We start from the raw sequence: 12,496 nt of genomic DNA on the forward strand, positions 1-12,496 counted from the left end.
TTAAAGACAAACCGAAATTCAAATCATAGAAGAAAGCGCGAGGTAAATGGAGTGTAAAAGGATTGGAACCGTGTTTTTTTCAGTCCTAGTCCATACGTGTTTTCATGGCTTGCGATTTAATAAAAAGCTGAATAATGGAATCTATAGCATACTGTAAGCTCAACTTTAAAAAGATATTCAGTCACTCCTGCCAAAATGCCGGAAAGCGGTCTAAAATAAAGTCTACACCTGTAAAGTAAGAGGTCATACGATACATTTACTAATTTTTATTAATGTCCTCTTCCTGTCTGCCTGTTCTATTGATTCATTTAACTTAGCTTTTAACTTAGGAATACTTTATAAATTGAAGGATTTCGACGGGTGTTTTCAGTTGAGGTAGCTAAGCTTGGCCGAAGTCTTCTCTTCCTTTTACTAATCCAAGTGATATTTCAGGCTTTTAGAGTGCCGCCGTGGATGATAACTTTCTGTCCATACCAGAAACAAAAAGATTTGGAAATCGTCCATTGCTCGCCTGAGGTATGTTATTTAAGTATAACCAAACCACAAGATTCCGAGGTATTATACCTCATGTAAATCGTGTTAAGATATCACCAACGACTGCTTCAAGAGAACCTTTTGTCTGATCGTTGCTTTCTGCATGTAGCAAATAACCCAACTTATTACACATAAAAATACCTAAAAGCTTTGGGGTCTAAATTAAAGATTTCTTGTGGTATGCCTCCTGTATTACAAATTGAGAAATCATGAATGACCGTGTTTTGCATGCATTCCTTTTTTCTTTTTAAACAACATATGTTTGTTATTTAGTTGTGTTGGCTCGTCACTAGCAATTTTCATCTCTCAATTTTACAGCAAGGCACTGCTACAATTTCACTCCACACTCAACAACTATTTAAAGTTACAAGAGGTAGTTTTCTTTTCTCCAAGAATAACTAGTTGTTCATTTGAGGTAAGCCGATAGAACTTTATGTTTAAAATTGTTGAGCATTAAAAAATATTGGCAAGAAAACTAGAAAACTCAAGAAATTGATCTGAAAAAATCGCAAGCGAAGAACTCAAACATTTTTTCTCCCGGATTTAACGCCTTAAGGTTGCATGTGGGAAAATGCTATGGTGCCATTCGATCAGTCTCTGACTTTATTTTGTGAAAAGAAAATGTTTTTCAATGTCTTTGTCGCCACTGGTGGTCTTTGTCAAGTCACACAAATTTCGAATAGTGTTTTGTTTATCCAACGTTTTGCCACTGAACTTAAAAATGGCCGCGGGTAACAAATTTGCATCGAAAAGAATGGGTTACCCACAAATTGCCAAAACTTCCGTGGCATAATAAAGGTCTCCGATGAAGAATTTAAATCGATGCTCAGAACGAAAGGGAGGAACCCGTATGGCTGTACTGCGAAGGAAAATTTTGCAAGATTCTATTAAGATATTGTTCTTCTCCATCAGTGCATTTTAGTTTAGAAATTGAACACCCGGCGACACATGTGAAAACACATAACTTCAAATCAAACAATCTCGTAATTCAAACGAATGAAAAAATAAAGGCAAATAAATTAAATCCTTTGAGTATTTTTCAAACGTTTGGTAAGTGAAAGAAGTCTTCTCGATACCCTGATTCAGATGTTAAATTCCTAGTTTAGCTGAATGTCGAAAATTCACCTTATATATAGTTACTTGGAGATGGAATTCGTTTGCATGATGCGTGGTAAATGTCAATGAAAATAATACCACAATTGCTAGGAACCATATTACAAAGAAGAAGGGACTTTCTTTACATGATTACCCTTAAGACCCGATACCTTTCGTAAACACATTTCCTAAATATAGCTATTCTCCTTTGCAAAATGTTCACAGTTCCAAAATGGATCAAGACGACAATATCAGTACTTCAAACAGCAGTTACGGACAGAACACGACGTTAACCCTGGATCTTGCCTCAGACTGTATCCCATGGCTCGTGATATCCATAACTGAGTGCTTGGCCATAGTCATCTGCAATTTGATCACCGTTATCGTGTTCGTAAAGCAGCGTCAGCTACAGCGTCGGAGCACATACTTGATCATCCATCAGGCAATAGTCGATCTATTATTTGGTGCAGTTTCCGGTCCTGTGATTATTAGTGATCTATTGGGGTCTTACTGTGATTTATGGAAGTACAATACTGAAATCTTTCCATTAGCAAACCTTTTTCCAGTGACTTCTATTGTTAATCTCGCAGTCATTTCATTGGAAAGACTGCATGCAACATTCTCTCCATTTAAGCATCGCTTTGTCAAGAAATGGGTTTATGGAGTAGTAATTGGTACTATCTGGTTAATGACTTCATCGAGGGAGACTGTTCAAGTTATCGTATATAATACAGAAAGTGTCGTGTCTCCTGTCACCATTGCAATCTCGCCATACACAAATTGTTCAGTTTCTCTTTTAGTCATCTGCATCTGTTATATTTCAATCTTTATAAAAGTTCGACGCAGCTCTAATCCTCAACGCCACGGTGCAATCAACAGAGAAAGAAAACTGACAGCTACGTTACTTTGGGTTACGCTTGCATCGTTACTGACATGGCTGCCATTTATTGTATTTAGCCTAAATACAAACGCTCTTAACTTGAGGTCTTTCTTTCATATCAGGATGACACTGGCGGCGCTAGTTGGTGCCAATTCCTTGTTAAATCCAATTGTGTATGCCCTCAGGATGCCTGATTTTCGAGATGGAATATGTCGAATATTCCGTAGGACTCCAAGGCAAATCGCTCCAGGCAGTTTACCGCGTCGAAATCCTCTGCACACGAGTAGACTAGATGATGATGCCTGATTTAATTGTCAGTAAAGCTTGTAATAAGAGTTTCTCCAAAAATCACAGCTGATGAGGAATTCACTAGATACGTAGCTACAGATGAAATGTATCAGCATTCAACGAAGTGCCTTTCATTTGAACAGAGGAGCGAAACATAACACCAGCAAGAAAAAGAAAAAAAACGGACAAATGTCGCTCAACCGTAAGAAAAATTTGACAGTGTGAACCAAAATGGTCCATAATATTTTACGTGTGGTTATACCTTGGAATAAAGCTGAACTAAAATAAAGGAGTATGGAAATATTGTGGTCTCGGCAAACTTCTAGCACAGCCAGTCAACGTATTATACACATTTTCGTTTTCGTCAATATCACCATCACTATTACTGTTATAGTATGTCAATCATCATCATTATCATATTTATAGCTATTCTCATTATTATTATTGTTTTTACTATTATTGCTATTGTTATCAATATCATCATTATTATCATCCAGATTGTCGTTTACGAGAGTTATAAAGGTTGTTGTTGACTCCACTTACCCTTGACCATCTATATCAGGTTTATTACCTATTGCGACAGGTAGGTTTGCAAAGTGCGACAGCGTTTTTTTTACAAAGTGCCAAAAGTGTGATCACAAAGTGCGACAAGTGTTATTACAATGTGCGACAAGTGTTATTACAATGTGCGATACGTATTCTAAAGTGTGACAGGTATTGCAAAGTGTGACAATTGTATTACAAATAGAGACGATTATTACAAAGTGTTTCTGTGGTTTTCTATGCTCGAGAGCACGAAAAAGCACAAAGTAAAACTTCGATGTTCATCTAACTGCGTCGCGATTCTGCTCCATTCAAAGTTAAGGTATGAGGAGACTCTCCTGCCTGAAATTTAATTTTGGTTGGGGGATTTAAATAGAAGTTTTTGTTATTTGTGTATGTAGGCGGAAGAGAGATACGGCTCCGGAAGACAGTGCCGCAGAGAGTGGAAATAGAGAAGGCTTTGGATTCGTTTTTTACCGCTAAATTCGAAAGCCTTCAATTTGGTTACCAGCACAAGTGTTACAGGTACCTGTCAGTTAGCGGGAAGACGGTGGATACAAGAAGTAAAGAACATGGTAAAATTTTGCGTTTCCTATAAATGAAATCTTTAAATCGCCAACTAGTGAGGGGTGATAAAATTTATTCTTGGTTTATCTAACTTGAAAGCCGTCGTTGTTGTAAAGTTGTATTCAGTCATGAGAAAGTAAGGACTCTCCTCCTTTGACACACAAGTAATATTTTTTAACGGCTGTAAATATATGTAAATCATGTAAATCATGTAAATCATGTAATATGCAAGCGATCTTCGCAGTAATGAACACTACGGGATTTAAACCCATGACCTCTGCGATACCAATGCGCTGCTCTACCAACTGAGCTAACAAGCCAACTGGAAGCTGGTCATTATGTTGGTTCCATACTAATAAACCCGTGAAGATTTGAATTTTTTTACTGCGAAGATCGCTTCCATATTCACGTCTTTATCCGCAGTTCACATACATGATTTTCGTATATTCACAGTCATTTATTCATCACTTTACGGGTTTATTTGGAACTAACTTAATGACCAGCTCCCAGTTGGCTCGTTAGCTAATTCGGTACAGCGCTACACCGGTATCGTAAAGGTCATAGTTTTAAATCCCATACATTTTTTTCAGACCTTATTTTCATTTCTGCTTACGTAGTGATCATCACTGCGAAGATCACTTTCACATTCAAGTAATATTTTTCTCTCTGGAAAATTTTTGCAGCTACTCAATGGCCGAAGAAATCAGAAACATTTCCGACAACGAAACCTCCGAGAAGAAGAATTTCACCTTCAGTTACTCCCCGGACTGCATTCCGTGGCTTGTTGCTTCCATCACTGAATGTCTGGCCATTGTCATCCTCAATCTCCTCACCATTATTGTGTTTGTGAAGCAGCGCCAGCTACAGCGGCAGAGTACATACTTGATCATCCATCTGGCCACAGCCGATCTTTTGGCTGGAGCAGTTTCGGGTCCTGTGGCTGTTCATGATCTTTTGGGGCACTACTGCGATTTATGGAGGAAAACTCAAACGATTTCCCCATTGGCTAATTTGTTTCCCATAGCCTCACTCGTAAATCTCGCTGCTATTTCTTTAGAAAGAATGCATGCCACATTATTTCCATTTGAGCATCGTGTAATTAAGAAAAGGTTTACGCAATGGCAATTGCCGCTATTTGGTTTCTAACTTCATTGAGGGAGACTGTTCAAATCGTGTTACTCAAAACACAAGGAAATTCTCATCTTGCGGTATCATTCTCAACAGTTCCACTAATTTTGATTTGTGTCTCTTATGTTGCTATTTTCATAAAAGTTCGATTCAGTTCTAATCCTCGACATCATGGTGCAACCAATAGAGAAAGAAAATTGACCGCCACCTTACTTATTGTCACGCTTGCATCTTTGATGACATGGCTTCCATTTACAACTTTCAGAATAGTTACATATTGACATAAAGATGTTCTCTCAAGCTGGTACCCTCAACGTTCCTACTTCCACATAACAATGACGCTAGCGGCTTTAGTTGGCGTTAATTCCCTGTCAAATCCTGTTGTGTATGCAATAAGACTGCCAGAATTTAGGGCAGGTATTTGTGAAATGTTTCGCAGAGCCCCAAGCACTACATCTCAAGCTGAATTGCCTCTGACAAATCTACAGAGCAAGCATCCTATTACTGAACGTCAATCAACGTAAATACTCACACATGATCGTTTAAAAGTATGAAAAGTATCTCAAAAAATTTCATGCAATGTAAACCTTTTTGCTGCCGGAGCATTGGCATAGCGGGCACATTCTTGAAACATGTCAGAGTTTTGGTTCAACCTTTGTTCGTTGGTTCACCTCATGGAACAGCCTATAGCTATGAGGAATCACCATTTATGCGAACTTATAAAGTTGTTTGCTTTCATGAAGACCTAGATCTCATCCAATCTCGCGTTTACGCGAGGAACAGTATCCATGTCTACAGTCAAATAAAAAACTCGTCGTTCCAGCATCAATTAACAATCTACTTGTTGAATAATATATTTGAAACATGTTACGGGGAAGTAGACAATAAATTTAAATATAAAAGAAAACCATCTTATTTCTATCGAATAAACATAAGAGCAGATTTTGCTCGAGTGTAAAACAACAAGTTCTGAAAAGAGATCTCACTTCATTCCACACCCAATCATTTACCAATGAAACGTAAAAATTGTCTCACACTGTGAATTTTTCAGTTAGTCTAGCAAAGCTTGCCTTAGCAGACTGACAGACTGACAGCTCACGATAAGGCTCTTTTGACATGCAAATGAAGAAAAGAGCGTCTGAGGGGCTAGCTTGAGGGGCTACCCCCATACCCTTCCACTGGGTCTACTAATGCACAAACTGCGCGATGCTCTACTACTGAGCCACAGAGACTTCACGGTAAGCGAATTCAATTACGAAGTTCATCTGACACGCGTCCAGCATACTGCTAGGATCAGCAATGTCGATAGCGTTATGTTTGTAGAAAAAAATAAGAGAGATGGTAAGTTTTGAGCTCGGTGAAGAAATTAAGGAATATGTTTTTTTCGTCTTGTTACGAGTGTGGGACAGAAAAATTTCTGAGTCCCCATGAGGAATCGAACTTCAGACCTTAGGATTCTGCGCTCCGATGCTCTACCACTGAGCCATAGAGACTCCGCGGTGAGCGAGGTGTATTACGAAGTCCATATGACACGCGTCCTGCATACTGCTAGGATCAGCAATGTCGATAGCGTAATGTTTGTAAATAGAGTCCTAGACTAGTCCTACGCTCTTGAAAAGACAAAAAACATCTTTCTTTATTTCTTTGCCGAGCTCAAAACTTACCATCTCTCATAATTTGAATTTATAAAGAGTCAAGTTTCTAAAGAAACTGTGGTGCTGCGTCGGGAGAGAGTATAACAGGACAATTTAGTATTAGTAACGAGTTGATGACGCAAATTGGTCGCCGTAGAGAGTTTCAAATCTGACGTTTCGAGCAGTCGGCCTGAAACGTCAGGGCAGAGTCAGGACAGAGGAACCCTACTAAATTTGAACCTAGTCTGCTACACGAGTAAGGAATCTAAGCCATCCAATTGAAACTAATCGTAGCAGTTTGCATAAACGTTGATTATGACAGTCTCATTGAAATTCTGTCTCATTGAAATAATTATTCCGATTTGTTTTCAGGCTCAATTTTACTTTCGTTTCGTTACCAGCTGCGCGGTTTATTTGGAGTCATCGCTAGAAAAACCTTCTTATTACAGGTATGATTATATTTTCTATTGTAAATACTTCTAAGGCTATTGAATACATTCATTTGTGAATGTGGTCATAGAGGGTTAGCAAAATCTTCTTCTTGGGTGCACGTTCTTTGAAAAGCAAGAGGTAATTGTACTTGATATTCGGCCTACAGTTACATTTTAGAACATACTCATTTTCCATTCAGTATGCATTTTGCGACTCCTATCTAATCTTTCCAAAAACCTAATCGACGCAACTCTACAGTCTCTCGAGTGAGAAACTTCCCCCACTTATTCTCTGAAATTAATATTCCTATTTTGATAATTTAGATGATTGCGAGTTGCGAAGTATATCGAACAATGCGAAAAATGTCCGTTCGTTTTATGCGAAATTTATTACTCCGCCAAAATTTCATTTTCTTGCATTTTTACCTTCAATTTTTGAAACACCTTACATGCAAAGCCTTGTTTGAGCATGGAATCAAACCCATAATGCCTGTGCGAAAAAGGAAAACAACTCAATCGAAACAAAATTCAAAAACTACCTAGTTCAGTTACGTCGCTCGGTTGTGTAGTTCCCTTTCAGTTTTTGAACTCTGGGGAATCTCCATTAGCTGGACCTGGGTCAGTTGTGTCCTTAATAAGATTTACGGAGTTTTTCGCACCGATCACTAAGCAGGAGACTCTAGTTTGATGTATTTATGTAATGACTTTGAGTGATACAATTTTTGGGAAATCGTGCTTGTACTTCAAATCAGACTTGTGCCAAGCGACTGAACATATTGAAACAACCTGATTATTCTTTGAATTGTTCGCTATCCATTCGCCTTATCATCTTGGATCTGTTTGAGTGCAAAAGTCAGATCTCTCGCTGAATCTCAAAATAGCGAGATGCCGAGGTAAATAGAGGTGTGTACTCACCAAGAACGAAAGCGTATATCAGACACTTTCACACCAGCTGAGATAAGTACGCCTCAAGATTAAGTACAAGCGGCAATATCGTGAGACAAAAATATTCATTGTAAACCTCTAACTTACAAATTTCTTTTCCTCTTGTTCCTGATCACACCATTGCTAACGAATTGTGTCCCGTATTTCAGTATCTGAATAAAACAAAAAATCACCAAAGGGAATCCGAAATCCCAGAGCTGCAAGAGAATCAAAATTAGCCAAAATATTACTCTTGATTACGAGAGCTTCACTTTTAGTTTGATTCCATTTCAAATTTGAACTAATTTTGTTCGTTTTTAAAGGTTTAATGGTTTTATTGGGAACGATATACTTTATCATTAAGCTTTTCAAGTTCAGCAACTAGCTTGTTCAGCGACTAGCTTGCTGATTTATTAGCTAAGAATTCCAGAATTTAAGAAAGCTCTTTCTAAGAACGTATCAGTGCAATGGGGCTCCATTTACGAGACCACAACCTAAGCGTTCCCCACCTGCTGTTCTTTTGACTAGAATCGCATGAAAGTGATGCTAACTGGCACATTTTACACGACATATGGAAAATGGCTTTCTTGTGATGTTGTGGATAACCGAAAAAAAGTGATATATTAAATTGTCATCTCTTCAATTATTAGCATTTAAAACGCCTTGAGAAAGTTGATATATCCCTTCTCACCAAACAAAGTGATTTTAAGCTTAATGTATAGTTTCAAATGAAGTAGCCTTGACTGCTATGATCTTAGGTATATACAAGACAAACTTATTAACACACACCAGGGGAACTTTTCTGGTGTTAATCATCTAAAACAAAAATATATAAGATAAAATTACGATACAGTCACTCTAAAATTACAATATAAGACGATATAAGTTACGATATGGTAAGAAGTTAGACGTCCACGTAAGAGTTTATTTCTTTATTTTCTTTTAAAATAAAAACAGATTCACATAACTTAAAAGTATGATAAAAATCTTGTTACCGAAAGCAAAACGTAAACTTCGGCTAGCGCTGAAGCGTGTGAGTCGTTTTCGACCGAGGTAAGAATTCAACCCAATGCAACCGCAGAAAACAACACCGAAAAATTTGCAAACTCGGGAAAATACGCAATTTGCTGCAAAGAAAGGGAAAAATATGGCCACCTGGGACGTAGAAATGGAGGAATGCGTACCTCGTTGCAAATGTGGGAAAGTATTTGTAACGAGATACCAAAGATTTAGAGTAAAAGCTGAACTTTTAATGCGTACATAAGCGGAAGTTAGCATCTAATCCAAAAATCTAGATTGATTACTTTTTTTCGCAATGCTTTAAAAATAGAAGCAATATAATATAATTTAGTCGGACTGCGTCATTAACGAATATTTGCTTGATCTCTTTTGCTAGTGAGATTCCTTTGCTTTTTAACCCTTGAAAGAGACCTAAAATATTGGTAGTAAATTTCTTAACTTCTTTGTTTACCACATAGGTATCTTTAATTTATTTTAGGTAATTTTGAGACATGCCCGGAGCATTCTGCAATTCTGAGTTCCGTTAGATTACCTTTGGCAAAAAGGTCCTTCCATTCATATTTACATCGTATAACATATCATCAGTTAGGAAAGGCACCCAATTTATTACCAAACTCAACAAAACATGCACTTCGCATTCCATTTGTTCGTTATGTTCTTAGCTTAACACGGGGAAACCCACAAGAAGTGAAATGTCTTAAACTAGATGGCCCAAATTATATCTCTCAATGTTTTACACCTCGTGCTCGCCTGAATAATGTAAATTTCACAGGACGCCAATGTATGAACTGTGTATAATTGTACCTATTTTTACATACTCTTGAGCTATATATATATATAAATGTGTAAATTTGATTCTCAGCTTTCACTTATATATATATATATATATATATATATATATATATATATATATATATATATAAGTTCTGTCTGACGGGCACTTAGGCGCGAAACCCAGAGTCACAGAGAATCGATGCGTCCTCTTTAATTCTTTAACTTATGTATACTAAGCTCTGCTACCAAAGCATTGAGCACTTTATGCCAAGGTAGACTCTACCCCCACATTTATATATATATATGATTTTAAATATATGAAATTCATATATTTGCACCAACTGAGCTAACAAGCCAACTGGGCCTGAATTTTTTTCAGGTCCTATTTCCAACTACTCGTTTCAGTAGTGTTCTTAGCTGCGAGGATCTCTTAATTTCGTTTCTTCACCGCAGTGCAAATATATGAATTTCATATATCTAAAATCATCATTCATGAGTGCTCTCCAAATTTCCCAAGTGCTTCATATCTCCATGAACGCACAGATAACGTATGAACCAATTGTTTTAGAACATTTTCAACCCGATGGAAACTTTTTTTCTCGAGGGATTTGTTTGCTAACGTCATGAGCGAGCACAATAGGAATATGAAGTACGCTCACGCAATTGAATTTGATAAGACAAATTTACTAGCTATGTTATAAATATTAATATTTGCATATGCATAACTCAAATTTTATCTTGTTTTGTATTTTTAGTTTGTCGAGCGTTTTTAACATAAGCCTCTGGCTCGGAAGATTGTGCATTTACTTTCTACGTCTTCGACAATAAGTAACGTATTGTGTTCTATTATTTTGTTCAATCAGCAAGAATAATGGAACATTTGTTTCACATATTGTCATTTATCAATTGCACTTGTCTTCACTTTTTCTCACCGCGAGATATTTTTCATTTCGGGAGAAACTTCATGTCATTCAGCCAAAGCTTTTTGCCGTTAACAGATGTTCCTCCTTTCAAATTCAGCTCGGTGAATTGCATTTTAATTTTCAGGCTTGCTTAGATCTCTCTGTTTCTAAAAATTATGAAGGATAGACGTGTTTTCATTGAGTCGCAATTCGACAATATTCAACCGGAAAATGAAGTATTAGCCCCTTCGCTCTTAAACTAAATTTAGAAGGGAAACAGCGATTGTTTGACATTACGAAAGTCCTTTGGAATCCAGTATCACGGCTAAAGTTCTGAATGAGATTGATAATTGTTGACTCGTTGCCCGTGGCAAATGTACGTAAGTTTGGTAACCAAAGCACAAACCGAATAAAGAGAAGCAATATAATTTGCAGCACTAACGAACACATCTTGAGTGATCTTATAAACCTTGTAGACTCAACACAAGCTAAGTTCTCGATATCATTTGCTGGTAGCATTCCTTCTCGTCTAACTTGTTCGAGAGACCTGAAACGGTTTGTATGATTTTCTTAACTTTCGTACCTCTCATAAGATTACATCTTAATTTAAGTTGCAGTTCTGAGTTCGGCTTTCCTGCCTTCATACATGTCCGAATCACTCCCTACATTAATTAGCAAATCTTTAAACATATCTCATTTGGTTACCAACATCCATCATCAAAAAGTGCACACTGCGTTCCCATTTGTTTCGCGATATGTCCATAGCGCAACATCAGCAAGGGCTATAGGAAGTAAGTGGCAAATAACCTCAGCTCATAACAGAGGAAAAAGATACAAAGAGAACCGTAGTACAAAGTTCCAATGAAATTGACATGAATATTGGGATCCTTGTTTAACCTATCACAAATGATTAATTCTACCCTCTTTGGTCGCTGTGATATATTTCGTTGTAAACAGATATTCTTCCCTTAAAATTCAGCACTGTAATTTCCAATTGTATCCTCAAGCTTAAGCTCTCTTTTTCTTAACTGTATAATGGATAGGTGTATGTTTCCAAGAGTCACAATTCGACCAGACTTGTGGAACAGAGAACAGAGAATAGTTGCTGGGACTAAAGCTTGTATAAATCTTGTTTAGAAGAGTAAATTCTGGCTTTCCCACGGGGTCGTTAATAATTTAAGAGTAATTGAGGAGACTTCCTGGTATAACTTTAGGGTTTCTTTAGGTCTCCTCACAACTGATATTATACTTTATCACATAAATTGCGGTGTTATACAGGGATTTTCGGCCCTGAGAAAAGCCGTAACAACACACACGAAAAAACATCGTATTTTCTCACGTGTGTTGATACAGCCAATCAGCTGCTGACTCGTCACTTGCCTTTGGCGCCACTCGGTCAGGTGGATGAATGAGCGGCAAAGACTTCACGATTTTAAATACAAGTTGTTTGTCGGAGCTTTCTCGAATTATGGCGGCTAAAACATTAAAAAATCCGTATCGCTGACAGACAGTGAGGTTCAAACTTTCCTAAAAGGGGAAGAAAACCAATATACTAAAAGTATACTATATACTATACTATATACTATAAGTATACCCACTCTTTACGGTGGCCAATTTACGTTTTCAACCTAGCTGTTAACACTAAATTACCTGCTACACTCTCCCACCAACGCAGCACCACAGTTTCTTTAGAAACTTACCCCCTTTACTAAAAGAAAAACCGAAAGTTACGTATTCAGCGGCTTTGGTGTTACCATTTCTCTAGGTTAAGAATGA

General features: G+C 37.4%; 1 protein-coding gene and 1 pseudogene across 1 annotated transcript; both read left to right on the forward strand.

Annotated features, from left to right (window-relative positions):
• Positions 1–1,861: 1,861 nt before the first annotated feature.
• On the forward strand, positions 1,862–2,815 carry LOC131799440 (QRFP-like peptide receptor). The gene has a single exon (XM_066162983.1). The coding sequence runs from the start codon at positions 1,862–1,864 to the stop codon at positions 2,813–2,815; it is 954 nt and encodes a 317-aa protein (XP_066019080.1).
• Positions 2,816–4,597: 1,782 nt separating this feature from the next.
• On the forward strand, positions 4,598–5,559 carry LOC136279346 (adenosine receptor A3-like; annotated as a pseudogene).
• The last annotated feature ends 6,937 nt before the right edge of the window (positions 5,560–12,496 follow it).

This window comes from Pocillopora verrucosa, chromosome 3 (assembly GCF_036669915.1).
Source record: "Pocillopora verrucosa isolate sample1 chromosome 3, ASM3666991v2, whole genome shotgun sequence".
Lineage (NCBI taxonomy): Eukaryota > Metazoa > Cnidaria > Anthozoa > Scleractinia > Pocilloporidae > Pocillopora > Pocillopora verrucosa.